The 22,337-nt window shown below is 26.7% G+C and overlaps 1 protein-coding gene across 1 annotated transcript; it reads left to right on the plus strand.

Moving 5' to 3' along the window:
* The first annotated feature begins 442 nt into the window (after positions 1-442).
* LOC107169931 (kelch-like protein 12) lies at positions 443-9,759 on the plus strand. Its single transcript, XM_089216142.1, has 13 exons — positions 443-642; positions 1,221-1,374; positions 1,462-1,590; positions 6,032-6,156; positions 6,221-6,449; positions 6,519-6,694; positions 6,767-6,863; positions 8,029-8,176; positions 8,238-8,347; positions 8,420-8,698; positions 8,782-8,922; positions 8,995-9,244; positions 9,316-9,759. The coding sequence occupies exons 4-13, from the start codon at positions 6,044-6,046 to the stop codon at positions 9,522-9,524; spliced, it is 1,752 nt and encodes a 583-aa protein (XP_089072268.1). The 5' UTR covers positions 443-642; positions 1,221-1,374; positions 1,462-1,590; positions 6,032-6,043; the 3' UTR covers positions 9,525-9,759.
* Positions 9,760-22,337: the final 12,578 nt, after the last annotated feature.

The raw sequence follows: 22,337 nt of genomic DNA on the forward strand, positions 1-22,337 counted from the left end.
TACTGTATGTTATATGAAGGAATCTGTATGGCTGTATAATATTACTTTAGGACAAACTAATGTAGGGATATTATTATTCTATAGCAGGGGTGGCTAAATAATTTTAAAGAGATATTTTTTTTCAACGCATCGTCCACATGAACACCTACTTAGTTATTATACGGCTGTTCGGCTACATACAAAAAGGTTTTCTTTGTTATTTTGCTGCGAGTCAAATTTGACCCTCCGTTCAAGGACAACAGAGCAACAGGCAACTGCTGTATAATAATAATAATAATAATAATAATACATATATACATACACACATACATACATACTACGACGTTTGTCGTTTACAATTTCTTTTGGGTATACTGCATTTCGGGTACGTTCGGACACGCTCGTCTAGCAACTGGCGGCAGTCGCACAAACTGCACGGGAATGCTGTTTGACGCCGACGCCCAGGTTTACATATTTTTCAAGTGTAACCGCCACTTGGTACGCTCTTGCACTTCTTTGTCATTTCTCCTTTGTTCGTTGCTGCGTTCGCGCGTGTCCCAACGATCTGCTTGTTATATAATTGTTTTTACCGCCATTTAATTATTGTGTTCACTCCGTTTTCCACAAGTTGTCTAGCGGTGTCGTCGCCGCAGTAAATAACAGGTATAGTATCTATCAGCCATTGAATTATGACCCGTTTCATATCATGGACGCGTATCGTACCCGTCCGTTTTGAGTTCACATAGATTAAGTTCATACGTGCCATAATGGCTAGGACAGCGCACCGTCGTCGAAGTGGCGAGTATGAATTTTTTCACCATATTATGTTAATTAAAAACACGTGCGTGTATGATACGCGTTCATGTGAAACGTCCCTAAATTAATGGAATGCGTAGGTACCTATTATGTATAATTCTAACGTCATCATAATATGTTCTATAAAAGGAGCCGCCATATGCATTCTAAATTCCAATTTGATTTTTAACATAAATATTATGATGATTATAACAATTTTCCTAGATAACATTACATTTCATTATGTTTTCTAATGACTCGAAATGTATATGACGGCTTCCTATCAGGCTCATATTTTGATTAATACATGTATTTCATGTATTTAGTTCAGTGCTTTCAGCCATTGTATTACAACTATTTGGTTATGTCAAAGCTTAGATTTATTTCTCATGATATCCCAACATTGAATCGCGTTATATATATCGAAATTTATGCTTGTTTTACAGCGTTTTGCGGTTATTCTTTTAAGTAAACTCTCTACGTCGTAGAGCCAGGGTCAACGGCATTGTTTCAGGATTTTTGAGCAATCGTTTCAAGCAGACTAACAGTTCTCCACTCAGTCTCTGAACCACGAATGAATAACAATCCAACTACTCTTGGGTATAATGACTGATTTTGATGTATATTTAGTTTTAGCTTTTTTTTTTTAATGAAATTCAATATCCGTATTATTTATTTGTGTTTTAGTTGAAACGGTTTTCTCTGAGACATTAAGATCAAATTCAATCAAGGTTGTCACTTTTACTTAAATTGACAACAGATACCACACGCAATTCCAAGTCTTGCATTATCAAAGAACTATACTTCAAATTATAGGTAATTATGAGAATTATTTAATTACTTAGGTATTGAAAATATTATTGTTTTTAAAAATTGAAACAGCCGTATAGCAATCATCCATTTAGAAAAAAAAATATTAATTTCTACTAATTTGCTACTATTATTATATTATAATATGTATAGATGTCACGAACCATGATATTTAAGGTCGAACCATATTCGAACTTTTCTTAAAATTTAAAAACTTGAATATATTTTAACCCACACAAATCGAACTCTTCAAATATTTTAACAAACTCAAACTGAATACTAAAAAAGACAAAATTGGATATTATTTTATCATTTTATTATTATTTTATTAAATTTTGATACCTATTTGATATTAATTGTTTTATTCCTCTAGTTGGATAATTTAACTAGCTATTAGTTATTTGATTGGGTTTGATTATTTGAAATTAACAGTTTGACTTTTTAACCAAACCAAACATCGATCAGTTGGTAACATCTCTGATAATAAGTGGCAAATATTTATGATCGAAATTCCCATTGATAAAATCTTCTCAAATTTCCGAGCAATTTTTCCATTTTTTTCTCTGTAAATACCGCATTTGGAATATTATAAGCATAAAAAAACTAAATGCGAGTGTGTGAGCCCATCGTTACACTCTGGGAAAGTAAAACTTCTTTCATAAGTAGTATTGGGGCCCGTGAAATTATAAAAATATAATTTATTTATATACATATATATTTGTATAAAAATAACAAAGGTGAAACAACTGTTACTATAACAACAATCTTTGAATTTTATTTTTTGTGACAGTTTTTTTTTTACCTATACCTCGAAAAAGAAGTCTTACTTAAAAAAAACGAGGCTCATCAGTCCAGCTGTTCTCGATTGATGTGATTATGAACAAACAGCTTTTCTTTTTTGTCTTATAGAAAAGATTATACAATACTAGCAAAGGTTTAGGTTGTGCATTTATGAATAATTTCAATAAAAATCAATTGACTATTTTCAATTCAGATTTCAGTATGCATATAATTATTATATTTACATGTCTTCACATTGTATTATCTTAATATTTTATTTTTAGAAACCATCCTGATGTTTAATTTTATATTATTACTGTTTTTGCATCTGCAGTGTATAGGAAATAAACCTTTTTCTAAAAAAATTCAAAGGTATCTTAATTAGTGCTGAGTAATCCAAAATTTCATATTTTACAATTTAATATTTGAATTTTGAATTTAAATGTTAGTTTTACATTTATACCTTTGATTGAAAGATAAACCAAAGATTAACCTTGTTTGTATGTGATGACTGATAATGACAATGGAGATTACGGAATAGCATTGACCTGTCTGGGAGTTTCCTTTACAAAATACTTTAAATGATTTTAGTGGATATTGGGATGAGATGATATTACTATTAGCAAGGCTCGGAGCTTTAGGCATTTGCATATTTGTCTAGAAAGTGCATATTAAAATTCTGATTCGATGCAAATTCGATTCATTGTACGTAAAATTTTAATACAAAATTTTTTGTTGCATAATTTTGCATATTTCGTTATTTATTGTACGAATACGTATATTTTAGGTTTAAGAACATTTTTATGCATATTTCATAGATTTAACAAAAACAATTTATTTTTTTAGAAATTTATAGTAAAACAAAAAAATATTGGATATATGACAACCGAAATTCTAAATTTAATATCATTTGACATAATAAATTAATTCATCAACTGCTATTACTGTATTGCTCCCAATGCACTCAACAATAATATTATCTCTATACTACTGAGAACTCGTAGGTAATAGTGAACAACTATGTTTACAATTTTGCATGTAAAATGTATTTTGTTCAATAAATTGCCCTATAAATTGCATAGTTTTGCATATTTTCCATTTTTTTAATGCATATTATACCGCATATTTTGATGTATTTTAACGCATATGTATGCGCATATTTGAATAATTTTTAGCGCATAAAGTTCCAAGCCTTGACTAATAGTATACTTTGTTCGCCGAGGGACCAGGAATGTTTTGTGCATACTACTGATGATGGCAGCAGGTGTCACGTAGCCATTACGAGTTGTAATGGATGGAGATCAACGAGTTTTTGTCCACCTAACCGCAAAGTCCTAGTCTCTCTGCGAACAGACCATCGATATCTGTTACTGAATGTTTTTATGTTGTTGTTTCTACCCCTTATTTGTATTCTGTTAGTCCAATTTGGCCTTTAATATGAAAATTAACAACTGATACTCACTTTCATGTAAATTAATTTAAATATGTTAAGCTTGATTAAAGTAAAAAGTTTTGGGAATTTTTCGGACAAAAAAGGCATTTGATAATAGTGTAAATCATGAACTTCTTTTACTTAAAAAATTTAATTATGCTGATATACCTGCATGTTACTGCAAATATTTAATTAGTTCTTGTCTTAATGACAAATATTATCAAATAGTTAAAATCAATAGACTTAGTTAGGCCTTATTAGTAATTAAATGAGTACCTTGGAACAGTACTTAGTTTTTTATTTTTTATTATATACTCAATTTTATTTATTTTTATTTTTACAAACCTGTTGTCCACTACATTGAACAATTTTTTCTTATCTACTCAAAAACCCTCCAATTTTTTTTGTTTATCTCATACTTCTATCAATATAACCTTAAGCTAGTGATAATTTGGAAGGGTAAAAATGTGTTTGATAATCTATTGGTACTACAAATCAAAATACGAGACAGAGCTCAAAATATAATAGAATATTTTACTTAATTAAATCATGATTTGACATTAATCTACTTCAACTAAATTTAAATAAAACCAAACATATTATTTTTAACATACAAAATATTAACATTGATTGTAATCTATAATTAGTTGATTATTTTTAAGTATGTTTTGATGCTAATAATTAAATTTTAAATGTTTAAATATAGATAGAGTTCATTTTATGAAATATTTAGGATTATATACTGATTTCAGATTAAAATGGAATTATTTTAGGGACTATTTAATTTTAAAAACCCATACATTTTAATACGTTTTCCAAAACTTATTATTCCTATACTTACTAATAATTAATCAAGAATGATATATGTATATTTCACTTGCACATTTGATTACCTCCTATTGTATAGAAATCTTGGAATGCACTTATGATATTCATCTATATCATAATGTTGTTTCTGTTATCGACTTCGACCATACTTGGCACTTGCTTATATACCCAATAATCATAGACTGTTCCGATCTACAACGACGTAATCGATTAGTATACGTCGACTTTTGATTGCGCTCGTATGTACGTTTTTATCCGTATAGAGAATTTGTGAATTTATAAATTTTTCTTTGTTCAGCTTTGTGTGTTTCATTAAAACATATTTTTTATACCATGCCTAAAGATAAATTATCGCTAGCCCGATGGTTAAGAAGCCATGTACAAAAATTCGGTTCAGTTACGTTTTCACACGATTCATCTATTATTTTCTGCAAATACTGTGAAATTAAAGTAAATTGTGAAAAAAAATCCAATGTAACACTTCTTAAAACTGACAAACATACAAAAGCAATTAAACGTAAACAAGAAGAATCAGTAAAATTCGACACATACAAATTAATGAGAACAGGAAAGAGTTTTTAGTCATTATTTGTAGAAAATTATAACTGTAAAAATTATATAAAAAATTTTCTTTAAATTTTAATAATTATAAATTCATAAATGTCTTAATAAAAATTTTTAATAAATAATTTTTAAAGCATATTTTCATATTTTTAGTGCATATTATAGCGCATATTTTACATTTTTTCGGTGCATATAATAGCGCATATTTCATGATTTTTTAGTGCTACAAGTCTCGAGCCCTGGTCATTATATATGCATAAAAAACTTATTTAGTAATCGAGATTTAAATATCAGATATAAGAAAAATATTAATTTAATTTTGCCTTAATGTCATAAAGCATTTGGTCTTAGAAGTTCATTTAACACAGCTATTAAGATATGTATAGATTCAAAAATTAATATTTATTTAGGAATTATCAACATAATATTTTTTATGTTATTTTATAAAGTTTGTAATTGTTATCTTATACATATTCTTATGTTTTTGTTAAATTAAATTATTACTATAAATCTCTATCTCTATTTTTATTAAATCATGTACATTTTTGAACAATGTATATACAAATCTAATTTTTAAAACTATGTCTCCAACACAAGTGCAACTTAAAGTAAGTGTGCTAATATATTAAAAATGCATTATGATATACATATATTTTTCTGCAAAATATTAAATTAATTAAAATGACTCAAGTTCACGTAAGGTTAAATCTAATACATTATTATTTATTTCATAGTATAAAATATTTTTTGTATTATAAAAATAAAAATAATTGTATATTAAATGTATATTTATAGTCTATTTATATATTATATATAATTACTTATTATTGCTTATGTTTTAAGTCTGCAAAAAAGATGGCTGGCATACACAAAATAAATGGAAGGGTAGAATCTAATGCTACTAGACAAAAAAAATTTATTAGCTCTCAAATGAATACAGTATTTGAAAACCTACAAAATTTACGCAAGTATGTTATGGAAAGATTCAAAGTGATACGTACAAGATAAATTTATAATAAATGTTGTTTTTAGAGATGAAGTTTTTTGTGACGTGCAGCTCCAAACAAATGATGGTACAATTATATCCGCTCATAAAAATGTTTTAGCATCTGGATGTCCATATTTTTTTTCTATGTTCAATCAATTCAATGAGAAAAACAAATCTCTTGTAAACATCAAAGATATACATTCAACCATTTTAAAACTCCTGGTGGATTTTATTTATACTGGTGAAATTGAGATCAGCGAGGAGAACATGATGGTATAAATAAATTTATTTGATAATTCAATAAAAAATTATTTATTAATTTGTATTTACATATATATCCAGGAATTAATGCAAATGGCCAACATTTTTCAACTAGATTCCGTAAAAGCTCTATGTTGTGAGTTTATTAAAGCTAAACTCAATCCATCAAATTGCATAAGTATAAAAGATCATGCTGATTTGTATGATAATATGGAACTGTCGAAATGTTGTGAAGAATATATTAAAAAACATTTTTCGTATGATAGATATTATCCTATTTTCTAGTTTTATCTCTTAAATTGTATAAAACATTTAGATTATTATTTCAGAGAAGTGATTGAGCAAAATGAATTCTTATCTTTAACTTCTGAAGCCATTATTGATTTTATCTCCTCTGATGACATTGCTGTTCCGTTTGAAGAAAAAGTAAGCAAACTTCTTTATTGTATTTTATCATTATTGATTGAAAATTAATTAACTTTTTTATAAATATTAAATATTTAATGTAATCTTGTGCAGTGACAAATTGAAGGGAGTACTTGGGGCCAGTTGTACCGTCTACGGTTAAACTTTGATTACGCTTAATTAGCTGATAACAGATATTTAACCGTGCAAATTTGGCCGATTAAACTACGGTTAAAACTTTATCAGAGACGGTACAACTGGCTCTTGAACTCTTCTTTCACATAAAAATTGGTGTTTGCTCTGTATTTTAACATATCTCAATTTCTTATTAAATAAGTGTAATATTTTTATTTATTTATTTATCTTAGTATTTATACGATAATGTCTAATTTATAATATAGAATAACAATAATAGTTAAATAATATTTGACAATCAATACATTTTAACTAATTCAACTTCAGTAGATAGTATAAAGAATAAATAAATAGTAAACATTTGTAAATACATAGAAGTAATAGTTCTAAAAGTGGAAGACAGGGTTTATGTGATATAAAATTAAATTAAATAACAATCATAGTGTTACATTTTACTGCATAATATTTCTTACTATATACTGTAGTTTACTGATACAAATACTTATACAAATATTTAATAAAACTAAATTAAATCAATAGGCATAACAAATATTAACTATATTTTCATTTTAATTATACTTATCATAGAATGTTATCAAATCATTAAATTTGATATTATAATAAAAATCTAATTGTTTTTAGTTTTTGAGTTTCAATATTTTAATTAATTTGTTGATCTGATAAAGCACATTTCAATTTTAAATAAGTAGAGCACATCATAACTAGCATATGTAAATAGGTAATATGTTGACATAATGTAAGCTAATGCATCAGTGTAATAGTCATCTGATATTGATACATTATATTTTATAAACATGTTGTAAATATATAATCCATCATGGACATCTTGGACTTTAATATACAAGTCAATGTATTCCAGGAGAAGTTTATCTTATAATAATGTGTTACTGCTATGGTAATGTTTGTATGATTAACATTTTTATTTATCTTTTACTATTATTAAAAATATTGCTAATCATTGTTGTATGACAAAATAAGTTTGACTGTCTCTAATCATGTCGGTAATTACTTTTTGTTTTTATTTTTGTAGGTATTGGAATGTGTTTGTAAATGGGTGGAACATGATTCAAATCACAGGTGTAATAGTTTATCTAAATTAATGGAACATGTACGTTTGCCATTAGTACCTTTTGAGTACTTATTAAAAAACGTAGTTAAGAAACCACTACTTAAACATTGTATGTATTTTATTTAAGACTTAATTGTAATTTTAATATTATTAAATTTTAATATTTTCAGGTTATGAGTTTGTAACTGATGCAATTAACTATCATAAAAATAAAAATAAATTTGATTTCGTTAATTCACGTATTCGGACCTTACCCAGAAATTCTTATGGTTCACAAAAAGTATAATTTTGATTTGTTTAATTTATTTTAACCTTTTAAAATTATTAAACATTTTTTTTTTTTTACTTTTAGGCAATTCTGGTGTTGGCTAACACTAGACATAATTTAGTTGTACTAAACTGGTATTACCCAGCTACCAACGCATGGCAAATGGCACCGCAAATAGATAATTGCCATAAGCCATCTGCTCTAGCTGTTGTGGGAAATCAATATATATTTGCTTTAAGTAATTACAGTAAGTCTGTTCAAATGCTTGATATAAGTTTAAAATCACCCAGATGGATATCAACTAACATGTTAGTTAATCGACAACGTTTTGGAGCTGGTGTAATAAATAATTGTGTATATGTTGTAAGTTATGCCAATATTTTACTTTTCAAAAGTTATTATATATTAGATACATATTATATGATATATATTGTATACATTTCTAGGTTGGTGGATGTAATTCTACTGGTTTTTTAAGCAGTGCGGAGGCTTACGATGTAACTACTAGAAAATGGCAAATGATATCTGGTATGTCAACTTATAGAGAAGGCTTAGGTGTCGGAGTACTTAATAACATTTTGTATGCGGTAAATAAATATTTAATTTTTTAATTTTAAATTTTAAATTATTAATACATTTTAATTCATTCAATTGTGTAGGTAGGAGGTTTTTATCTTGGATCAGTTTTAGAGACCGTTGAATGTTATAATCCCACTCTTGACACATGGTCACGAATTGCCTCTATGTATAAACGTCGCCTTGGTGCTAGTGTGATAGACTTAAATGGCATATTGTATGTCATCGGTGGTCATAATATTAAGGATACTTTGAGATCTGTGGAAACATATAATCCAAATGAAAAAATTTGGACTCCTGTTGCTGATATGCACCAGCGTCGAGCTTTTGCTGGTAAAATAATTTTTTTTAAGAAAATATTAATTGTTAAGAAGTTTTCAATTTCAATTTAATTTTTACTATAGGAGTATTTACATTTGATGGCTTGTTGTATGTTTTGGGTGGAAAAAATACTTGCGGTGTTTTGCAATCTATGGAAATTTACAACCCAGAGACCAATACCTGGATAATGGAATCGTTATCAGGAAGTGATATTTTGTTATGTGATGGAGTAGTTGTTAATAAGACACCAAATTTTAGAGCTAATCCGTGGTCTGACCGTTATTTATTTTAATATATTAAACATATTAATTTATAATTTAAGATAAAATTGATTAATTTTTTATTTCATATTTTTTTTTTTTATAAGAATGTTTGATGAAATTCTTTTATATAATTAAACTATTGTAAAACAAGAATAAACTAGCTAACAATTAATTATATTGTATTTGTAAAAGCTTATTTTTATATTCACATAATATATCTTGTATATTATATATTGTGTAGGATTGCTTTAACTTCATAAATAATTTGGGAGAATATGTTATTATCTTTAAATAAACTTATATTTAATCCAACTATATTTATTTGTTTTAAGAGTAATGTTCAGTGTTTTACAATATGTATGAATAAAATGGTTCCTATGCCACCATTAAAACTTTTTGCATATTGATAAAAGAAACCATCTTAATATGCGATATGCATGTTTAAAATATATTTCTTTATTCTATAAGTTGATAACTACATAACAATGACATTTCAGCGCTCTGGTTGGTTATTTTGTGTATCAGTACATCTTTATCAATTTGAATTATGATCTAAGAAGTACAGTGAAACTTCCGTTAACGGTCACCTCTAAAGGACGGTCACCTCTATGTAACGGTCAATTTGTTTGGTCCCGTCGAGTGTTATGGGAAAAATACATTAATACTTCTAAATAGCGGGCACTCTAATTAACGGTCAACATTTAAAAGTATACATACATATATCAAATGGAAAATTATTATTTCGAAATTATTTTTGACAGTTTATCTTAACGAGCTTAATTTATAATGTCGATAAGGCGATAACAATTCTCTGTGACTGTGTATTTTGTCATTTGTGTTCAGTGTATGTTTAAAACGTTTCGAAGTACGTACCTATAATTTCAATGGCGTCCAAACGAAAACATCTAACTTTAACAGAAAAAATCAAATTGTTAGATTTTTACCAAAAAGAAAATGTGAGTGCACGTACTCTTGCAGATAAATTTGGAATAGGAAGAACTCAAGCCACCGACTTAATAAAAAACAGAGAAACGATTTTAAAATTATGGAAATCCCACGGTAATGATCAAATGAAAACTACAAAACGTCGTAAAACCGAATCAGGCAATATCAACGAAGTTGTATACGAATGGTTTTGTGCAGCCCGTGCTAAAAATATTCCAATCAGTGGACCAATACTTAAAGAAAAGGCTTTACAAGTAAGTAAAGAATTTGAATGTGAAAATTTTAAAGCGTCAAATGGTTAGCTTGATAAATTTAAATCACGCTTCAATATTTCTTTTAAAGTGGTTTGCGGCGAGAGTAAATCGGTTGATACGGAAACAGTGGACGAATGGCGTATAAAAGTCAAACAATTAATTTCTTCTTATGAGCCACGAAATATTTACAATGCAGATGAAACAGGATTATTTTATAAAATTCTTCCTAATAAAACATTAAGTTTTAAAAAGGGGCGCTACGACTTGGGGGGGCGCTAAGCCGTGGATGGTGAATTTTTTTTTTTGTAGATACTAGATAATATAATTACCATTTGCAAATTTAATTTACCGTCTACGAGAATTTATATAGTTGAACCTAAATATTAGTAATGAATAATGTTTATTATTATAAATTAGTTCACTGTTGTAAATATATATATAGGTACCTATATTATTATATACATAATGTGATTGTGTATGGTAAAATGTGGGGTAACAATCACCGTATAAATAGTGTGTGATACATATTGAATATTGCATATAATATAAAAACAAGTTTTTTGTTGTGTCTATAAATCTAATTATATTATAATTCGAGCGGCAGCGTATAATACTTTCAGCGTCGACGGCAGTTTTAGTTAGGTACACTTATTTATAGCTTATTTATTATTTTGGTTTATATTTTTATCGCAATACACTCATTACAGTGTCAAATCACCAAGACTCAAGAGCCACTAATGGAAAATTGGACGGTTATACATATTTTATATTTAATATTATTGAACATTATACGATATTATTATTAAGTTTATACGCTCATTGCTCTGCAGTTTGTTGACTAGTTTTGTTTTAAATTATTTAATTAACTACCACTATGTCAAATAGTAAATTAAGTGGTGCACAAAGGAGAAAATTACAAAAAGAAAAATATGATAAACATAATAATGTAATGACAAAAGTGAAAAAGCTTGATCATTTTTTTAATGTTTTGCCATCTAATGTATCAAAAACATCAAAATCATATGAAGCAGCCCCATCGTCTACATCTTCAGTTACAGAAAGCGATGATTCAAACGTAAAAGGTATTTAACTTAATTAAATATTTTAATGTTATTAAGTATTAATAAGTGACAGACACAGAAGCTGCATTTGCGGCTCGTGCCGACGTGTGCACTGTGCAGGTGTACAGTTCAACAGTTGTACACACTCCACATAGAATTTTAAAGATAAAATAGTCAAAATGTATTTTAATTGTAATATGATATCTGTTAAACAATACATTTTATTCTATAATACAAAATAAAAATGTTATTATTTTATTAATGTTAATATGTGAATTATATGTATAGATTTCAATATTTCATCATATTAAAAGAGATTTTATTAGACTAGTAATTAGTTATCAGAATAACTTTATCAGTCTTTACTGATATTTTCTTTTGCCGTAGGTACTCACAATTTTATTAATACTCGTATTTAAAAAATGAATTCAGTTGAAAATGTTTTTTATTTTTTTTTTAAATTATTTTTAGTTACGCCACTGTTGCTTATTGTGACTGTAGATAAAAACTGATTTGATTGTGACTGTAGAAAATTTTAAGAGAAAAAAAATTATTGCAACTTTTCCAAATTTAGACACTGCTTTGAAAATGTATCTAACCATTATTCCATCAAATGCAACTGGTGAAAGATCATTTAGTATTTTAAAGAGAATTAAAAATTATCTAAGTAACTCCATTTCAGATACAAAAGTATCTAGTTTGGCTTCATTTAGTGCGAATTCAGAATTACTAGAATCCATGAACTTCAACGACTTAATAAATATGTTTGCAGCAACTAAGTCAAGAAAGCGCCAAGTATAAATATTATTAATTATAATAAGTATTATGGATGAAAAAAAATGCATTGATTATTTGTTTTTAATTATTTTGTAATTTTTTTTATTTAATAAAATATATCAAGAATAATATTTTTTTCTGTCATCATAATAAAATGTATTTTTTTTGCCCTTCTGGTCTAGTATCTTTTAAGTATCTTACTCAACAAAAATTTAGGACTCAATTTTTTAGGTTGACTTCAAAAAAAATTTAATTTTATGATTATACATTTTTGTATAAGGAGGGGGACTCTCAGCTCTTATTGAATAAATGATGTTCCAAGGAGTAGGGGCGTTTGGTTTTTATTAGCCTAGGGGCGCTTCTTAAGTAAATCCGGCCCTGGACGGCCATTCAGCATGTTGAACGATTCGGGATTTCGTAGAATACTCGATCCAGTTTTAAATGGTTTTCAGAAGAAACTGAAAATTAACTCAGACTCCATTAAGAAAAAATATTGTTTTTTTTTTATCCTAACTAAATTTAGCACATTGTGTAATAATTAATAGTATATCATTTTTTCTTCTAGAAAACATGTACACGAAGAGTCACTTCTTATTAAAAAAGATATGATAACTGAAGCTATTTCTAAACTTATTTCTCTCAAATGAGATGCAGTTACTCGACTAAATAGGTCATTTTTAGGAGTGAATATGCAATATATAGTGGATGATTCTATTCAACTCAGAACACTGGGATTAATAGAATTAACTGAATCGCATACCGGTGAATAATAATAACTTTAAGATACATTTTTGTTAATTTACATTTTATGTTACCTATTCATGCATCCACTTATAGGTATTTATTTAAAAGAAGCAATTTTAAATTTATTAAAAAAGTTTAAAATTGAACCAAAGCAATTGTATACAATTACATCTGACAATGGTGCAAACATGCTTAAAGCGATAAATTTAGTTGAAAAAGATATATCAACAACTAATGAATATCATAATACTGGTGAAGATAATGACATTTTAAATGATGTAGCTGAAATACACTCAAATTTATCAAGTTCAGATGATGAATGTAGTGATAGGTAAATGATCATTTTTTTCCATAAACTATTATTTTTGATTAAATAATATTGAAGTTAAATTTACATTTTATGAGTTTAGACAAAGACATAAGTTTAGCTATTATACATACATACCTACATTAATGTAGATTTGTAATAGTTCCTGTAACTCATCTATAATTAAAATTGTATACTTTTTTTGTAATACCTAGTAAAACTGGTGCAGATCATTCTATAATTGATGACATACAAATTGAAAATTTATTAAATGAAGATATTGAATGTGTCGATTCAACATATGAACAAACAGAACAAATCCTAAATGAAATTCAATTACAAAATTTAGGAGGTGGTTCAATTTTTACAGGTAATTTTATTACAATTTTTTGGTTTAGTGATTTATTATGATAAACAATACAAATAGGTAATAATATAACCATAAATTCTTATAATAATAATTAATTGAAGATTAATTAAATTTAAATTTATTACAGGTATTCGTTGTGTAGCGCATACTCCACAACTAGCAGTTATAGACAGCTTAAAAGATAATGGTGTGGATAAATTATTAAATAAAGTTCGAACATTAATTCGGAAACTGCGTAATCAAACCTTCATATATTTGATAAAAAAAGAAAAACTTAAATTACCAATTTTAGACTGTTTGACTCGTTGGCATTCAACATATGATATGATAGAGAGGATACAATATATAAAATAATTTATACAAATTATAGTTGCAAATGACCCCAAATTAAAAAAAATTAGTTTGAATAATTTTGATTGGCAGCAAGTTGAAATTCTTGCAAAAACTTTATTACCAGCCAAAATTTGTACCAAAAAACTTCAAAGTGAACAATTGACTTTGTCAGATTTTTATGGCGCATGGATTTTGTGCAAAATTGAAACACGGTTACTGGAGAATCCATTTTCTAATAAATTAGTAAAATGTATGGAAAACAGGGAACAATTTATTATGAATAACAAAGTGTTGTTGGCAGCAATATTTCTTGATCCCCGTTTCAAAGTTACATTAATGAAGTACAGTATAATTTAGCTATTAATCATTTAATTTCTATTTGGGTTTATTTAAAGGATAATAAAATAAACACAAAAGATAATCAAGAAAGTATGGAAGACCAAATGCCTGAAAGTGATAATCCTGATTTTAATCAAAATCCTGACCCTATCGAACAATTTTTGCAAGAAAAAGAAAGCATTGAAGTATCTTCTTCAAGTCAAAATACTACTTCAATAATTATTGAAAATGTACTTAAAACATATTATTTAAATCAAAAAAGATTGGATCATAAAATCAACATATTACAATTTTGGAAGTCAATGGAAAGCACATACCCAGAATTGTATATACTTTCCAAAATAGTGTTTGCTGTTCCTTCTACTCAAGTCAGTGTTGAGCGGTTATTTTCTGGACTCAAGTTTATTTTATCTCCTTACAGAAGTAATATAACATCGATAAACTTAGAAAATCAATTGATAGTTCGTACAAATAGATTATTTGAGAAGAAAATTATATTAAAAGAGTAAGATTTTGCTATGTATCTTACATTTTTATAATTTTTATTTTTATTTTTTTTAATTATTATTTGTTATTTGTTATGTTATGTATAAGTTGCATAAAATTTTAAATTATAAAGGATTTTTTTTTCATTTTAAAATTTAAATACTTTTATTGTTATTTATTAATTATGGCGTTAAAGTTAACCTTTTTATTAAATATTCAAATGTCTTTTGTTTTGTTATAATAATTACTATTAAATTGATTTTATGGATGAGTCACCATTAAATATTAATAGAATTTCAATTGTTTGTATTATTATTAAGATGTATCCATACATTTTTTAAATTTTTAATATTCACATAGGTATCACAGATTATTTTAATGTAAAGATTTATAATTATTATTTATCTAAGACTATGAGGTTAAGTACTGATTTATTAAAATCATGTGAAAGTGGAACAGACTTTTTAATCAAATATCTACTGGAATCCTCAACTGCAGAGCTCTGGCTTAAGAAAATATAATATGTGTTAATAATACAAAGAAAATTGGTGATATTTTAAAATTTTAATCACTGAATCAGGATGTAATAGTTGGTAATTACTAATTAGTAAGTGATACATTGCAATCAAATTATAAACTAGGTATAAAAATTTAAAAATAAAAATAAAACAAAAATGGTTATGCTAATTAAGTGATAGTGGTGAGTATTTTTTTTACTTATTTAGTCTTTTTCTTAGTTCTAAGCATTTGGTAGGATGTCAGGGTGAGGTTATTGACCTGTCATAATTGTTAATTGAGTATTGAAACTGAAACTACTTATATATGAAATGGAACTAAATTTTTTTAAGTATAAAACCTAAACAGGAAACGTAATTTTAATTTTATAAGAACCGAAACCTAAATATAAAAACCTAAAAGGAACCGAAACCGAAATTATGATTTTTTTAAAACCGAAAAGAAACCGAAACCGAAATTTTAGTTTTACTAGGAACCTCATCGTTTTACTAGGAACCGTAAAAATCATCAAGGTTCCAGTCCCTGGTTATAAGCTATATACTAGTAGGTATAGGTATATATTTTAACAGATATTAAATGTGTCCGGTCGACAATGAAGCAAATATACCTTTAGACCTTACACCGTATCGAATTGGAATTTGGAATTCTATTACGTAGTATACGTAGGTGCATACACGACAATAATGTATTGTCGTCGTACTGCCTATAATAACATTTAATATGTAGTCACAATACCCTCCTTAGTTTGTAGGTACATACCTACACAAGGCACCAGACATTTTATTTTTGACCTCTGCAACAGGACGAACACTTTAATAAGTTCAAATTATATGGCTCTAATTCCGATGAATAATAATATACAGAGTGAATTTTAGTATATATACAGAGTGTAACAAAAGTATCTGACTAATGAAATACCTACATTTTGTTCAAATATTAATATTTTTTTTATATCATCTATAGACGGTTGTGCTACACGTATAATTTTTATTTTTATTTTTTAATACTGAAAGTAAAAATGTTGAATCTAATAAAAAAAATTCATTATAGACTTTCAATAAATCTGAGTTTTAGAAAAAAGTTGATTGTAAGAACATTAATACATATATTAAATATTTTTATTGTAGAACCTATCAAAAAGCTTAAAATTTAATTTAAATTCCCTCTTAGGTTTTATAATAGTTCAAAAATAGTTCAGATACATAGGCACATTTTTTTAAAACAAACATTTAAAGATTAATAATGTCCAACAAGGTTTCTCATAAGATAATGATCCGTAATATTCTTTTTAGAAAGAATTATCGATGAGTGAATACGTCAGATACATCATACATGGCTTTTTAAATAAAAAATATATTTATATTATAATCTATGATGTACGTATACTATAATTTTATCCATATTTTTACACTAAAGGTTTATACAACTAATTTACTTATATTTTCACACTTTATACCCAAACAATTTTACATAAATAAATTTATAGAATAAAAATAACGAATTTCATACAATGTATAATAATATTGTGAAAATTAAAATAATTTTTGGAGGATAATGAGAAATGCCTACTCGAGGTGTTATCTGGGTAGTGCTAAATGTTATCGAAAATATTATAAGAAAATTATAATTACGTATATATTTATTCGGGCCAAGTTTAGGGAAAGATGGGGCCTCCTAAGCGGGAATTAAAGTATATTCAAAAGTAAAAGTCCAAATATTTAACAATTTTTTAATTAGGTATTCGTCCAAGTATACATTATATTATTAAAGACCCGTGAAAAGCGTCAGCTGCCTCTCAAAGGCATACCATTCATTTTAATTAAAAAAAAAAACACTCAAAAAATTTTACTTGTCTGAGTCGTTAGGCATCTAATAAAATATAACCATAAAGGTTTAGGCGCAATAATTATAAAAATTATTCAATGTAATATTTTTATTTACAAAATTGGAACAGTTATTAACATTAGTCTTTGACCATTATACACATTACCAGTGTATTTATCATCAAGTACAGGTATAATATATACATTATATATATTGTTTAATGTTCAAATATAAATACAAAATTGTGATAACGTGATATGATAAGTTATATGATAACATTATGTAATAATTATTATATTAATTGTGTTTAAAGTACGAGTATGTTCAAGAACCATGGCTCGGCTCTTGTTTTATTATTTAATATACAATAAAGTAAAGTTGTTTATTCAAGTAAATATATCTTATTATGACACCTCATAAGATATTACAAAAATATATAATTATCTATTGGCTATTACTATATAATTTTTAAAATATATTTATTTAGTCAAACAAATTTAGATTTTCTAAAACCACATAGTGATATAGTGATCATGAACAGAAAAAAATAATATCTATATGAAATAATAATAATTGATAATTTTAGAAACACAAATGTTAGGAAAAAAATTATTTTGTTAAAATTGATAAGATTAATTAAATAAAGTAGAACAAAGCATAGGTAGCTCATGTCATCAATCATTTATAGGCTTATAGATTTTAGTAATTTTGTCTAAAGATATAAGTTTTAAGTTGTTAATAAACTGTCCTTCTTTTATGTAGCTATGTACCTCTGTTATTATATAGTATTAACTACTTTTTTACTGCTAGTTAACTGCTGGTAATATAGGAACTTGAATAAAAGATTTGAACTTGTTTTTTATTCCAACTCAATTACCTTTGTTCCGGATTAAGAGCTTGTATTTTCAAAGCTGTAACTATTTTTCTTTTCTCATTACCTACTACTTTCACATAAAAAAAAAATTACTCGAAATATAAATTTATTGATTGCAAAACATTTATAAAAAAAAGCGGGTAAGTCGTGGATGTCACTCTGCTGTACAGTAGGTTACTGTAATGGATGGGATTAAATTTGAATGCAATGATAGGTATCATTGTATACGAAAAACGATTCTGAACGGAGATGATTTGTCAGTCTAGGATATATTATATTTAAATATTGTCATATATTCTATTTTGAAACAAAAATATTATTTTTCAATTAGGACGCATTTTGAATAAGGCATGGTTAATCAATTTTTCCAAAAACATTGCATGTAGTTATCATAATTCATAATACCTTATATTATCATAGATATACTATATACATATACGAGTTGGTTTACGGATAAATCGTTATCATTACGTGATTTGATAAAAATTTAAAACTCAAACGCTCAAAACATTTTTTCTATAATGACGCTTCAAATTTTCTATATAGCTATTTGAAGCAAAACCTATGGAAAACTTAGTGTTGAATTTTATAACCTTAGGTATAAATACAAACAGTATTATGAATTTTGAACTACAAAATAATTCGCAAATATTCATGGTTTTTGACGAATTTTTGTCAATATTTGAAATTCAAATGCAAATAAAAATTTAATTTGCATTTCCGGTGGACATGTTTTTTGTGATAATGATTGAAAAACTTGTAAGGAATCTTACATTAAATTTTTAAATCTTAGTTTAAAAAAGAAAATTTTTCATTAATTTCTAACTTAAAATAATTTGTGATATTTACGTATTTTGTCAAAATTCAAACTTTGAATGCTTATAAAAAAAAATTTTAATTATTTTTCAACTGCTATTGTAATAATATGTCAAGGGGATGGCAAACGGATAATTTTTAAGGGGTTCTGTATAGGCAAAATTATAGATGTTTTTAATCAAGTCGTACATGTGTGTGCGTAGTAAATTATCATTAGTGTGCATAGACCTATAAGGTCTATGTTAGTGTGTGTATACCTCCCAACCATCACCCGCTACCTGCATAATTACACAGTTCATGGTTTATTTCCTTATCTAGTTTACGGTGGCGACGGTCAGACATAATTATTTATATATATATATATATTTTGATAGGGCCAAAAAATTTTTAACGACACTTCAAAAAAATGTTTTGAGACAAATTGAAAATTTCAGTCGTCTACTATAAATATCTCAAAAAAAGTCAAAATATTTTGAAAATTAAATCATGTAAAGAAAATTCCAATCTAAATAACTAATAAAATTTTCAAGTATCTACGATTTATACTTTTTGAATAATAACAAATATTTAAAATCGTTTCAGGATAAATCGTTATCGTTACGCTATTTCGTAAAAATTTAAAATTTAAACGCACTTAAAATTTTTCCTATAATGATGCTTCAAGTTTTCTCTATAGCTACTTGAAGGAAAACTTATGGAAAACTTAGTGTTGTATTTTTAATCCTTAGTTAAAAATTCAAAAAATTTTGTGATTTTTCAACTTCAAAATAACTTTGCAAATTTTCGCGTTTCCGACAGATTTCGTAAAATTTTGAACTATAAACGCTTATTAAAAAAAATTGTGACTTACGATTTTAAATTTTTTTTAGCTACAATAAGAACAACTTATAAGGAACCTTGTATTAAATTTTCAAGTTTTTTTGGTCGTCCAACATTTTTTTACCGACACTTCAAAAAAAAATTATCAAAAAAATTGAAAATTTCAGTGGTCTATAAATAACTCAAAAAAAGTCAAAAATTTTTGAAAATTAAAATGTATACATATAACACTAACATAAACATTTGATGTAAATTTCAAGTATTTGCAGTGATTAGTTTTTGAATCACAACCATATAGAAAAATCGATTTGGTCGAAAACTGATTTTGCGTAAAAATTCCCGTTTTTCTGTCATTTTTTATTTGTTTTTCTCGATTTTTTTGAAAACTGTTGGAAAATGTTTACTTTTGACCTCTATAATGCAACAAGGATACATCGGAAACCACCCCCAAAGTTTGAAATCGAAGCATTATTTCGACTAGTTATGCTGTACACAGTCACAAAAAAAAAAAAAAAAACACACACATCTTTGTAAAATCAATACATTCATCATTTCGTTCAGAATCTAATATAAGATTTAAGGTACCTACCTATATCTCAATATAGCTGCGCAAGAAAATAATTAAAACAGTGATTTATTTATTTTTTTAATTTAATCACGAAAATGTGATTTAATGTTAGTAAATATTACTTTTATAATATTGTAATAATTAAATTACATGGTGATGGAAATCACAAGTTCACAATTATGCATAAGGGCATGGACCAATTGCGCCTAAAACAAAATTTGTATTTTAGGGTAAATAAGCCAATTGCGCTGTTTAAATTTAAGGGTCATTGTACCAATTGCGCTTTTTATATTTTACTCAAAGAGCACACAACACAAAAAAAAATTCTTTAATTTATTTTTAAATCTTAAATTATTGTAGCTATGGTTAGGTGAAAATCCGATGTAAAAAAAATTATTACTTTAAGAGATATTATAAAATGTAAAATACCCGCGTGACGTCATTGGGCCCTACTCTTCGTAATCACCTATCTTATACGTGTAAAAGTTCCTCACTTCTCACAACGATTTACCCACCTAAAACATTTTATTTTTGAAAGTTAATTTACGTATATACGTGTGGTTTTGTGTGTTTAAGACGATGCAAGAATCAGAATTTCTATATGACGTTTTAAATATTTAAAATCTATAAAATGATATTTTTGTTAAACGGCGCTTCATGGCGATTTAAATACGAAATAAAAATTCAAAGCGAGGATTTTTTACACGATAAGATAGGCGATTACGAAGAGTAGGGCCCAATGACGTCACGCATCTTTTTTCAATTACTCATAACTTATTGAATAATGTGAGTAGAAAAGTAAAACCTATACCTATCAATTATCCTTATAACTGAACATTCTTTTAAATAAAAAAAACTTATTTTTTGTGTTGTGTACTTCTTTATATATTTCAAATAGAGCATATTTAACAAAAGAATTAACAATCAATTCTTATATCAATAAATCTGGCGAAATTAGTAGAAAAGAATTTTTAAAGATTGTGTGTTATTATTATTATAAAAATCATTTATGTGTTTATATATATTTTTATTATATTTATAATTACGATTTAATTTTGAATAATTGATGATCAAACGTGTGACTGGTTAGTGTGTACCTATTAATTTATTTTTATTATATTTTTTTTTTTTGAATCATCATGTTATTATTATACCTCGTGGTGACCAAATTAACTATGTTATTGTAATTGCCATGTTATACTTATGATTATATTCTCCTTTCCTCGAGGCGAACAAATATATTATTTTGTAAACTAACCAAATTATATTATTCTAAATTATGATGCCATGCTCAAATTAATATTTAAAAAACTATTAGGTATTATTCTTAAGGCATGCAAAATACAAACATCATGATTTCCAAACCATTACTCGCAAAAAAATCCGATATTAACTAACTAATAAGTTTTCCTAAGGTAATGTAAAATGTATAGAGCTCAATTGGTCTATCGACCCTAACATTTTTAAAGCGCAATTGCTATATCGACCCTTTAATTTTTAGTACGCAATTGGTATATCAATCCTAAAATGTTTTAACCCTAACAGCATTGACCAGCCCAGGCGTCGACCGTTTAATGTCCACCTAAGCCCTAGCAGGAGGTTCCCATTATATACTAATAAGACCTTCCCGGGAGTTTCCCAAATCAGACCACCAAAAATGTTTTAATTTGAACCTAAATATATATGAAGCTTTCGGGTTTTATCATTAATTATTACTTATAATTAATTATTATAATATATACTATTTTCTTTGTATTTTAATACAAATATTGCCAATTGGGCTTCTTCTGGTGAGTGTCCTTAATTTTT

Source organism: Diuraphis noxia, unplaced genomic scaffold (genome assembly GCF_037042655.1).
Source record: "Diuraphis noxia isolate RWA-SAM2 unplaced genomic scaffold, SU_Dnox_SAM2 contig0001, whole genome shotgun sequence".
Classification (NCBI taxonomy): domain Eukaryota; kingdom Metazoa; phylum Arthropoda; class Insecta; order Hemiptera; family Aphididae; genus Diuraphis; species Diuraphis noxia.

Bases quoted from the DNA above. Each gene is read 5' to 3' on its own strand.
- LOC107169931 (XM_089216142.1), top strand. From the start codon at position 6,044: ATGGCTGGCATACACAAAATAAATGGAAGGGTAGAATCTAATGCTACT. The intron at 8,699-8,781 runs GTAAGTTATGCC...ATACATTTCTAG, and splicing joins TAAATAATTGTGTATATGTT to GTTGGTGGATGTAATTCTAC. The intron at 9,245-9,315 runs GTAAAATAATTT...TTTTTACTATAG, and splicing joins CCAGCGTCGAGCTTTTGCTG to GAGTATTTACATTTGATGGC.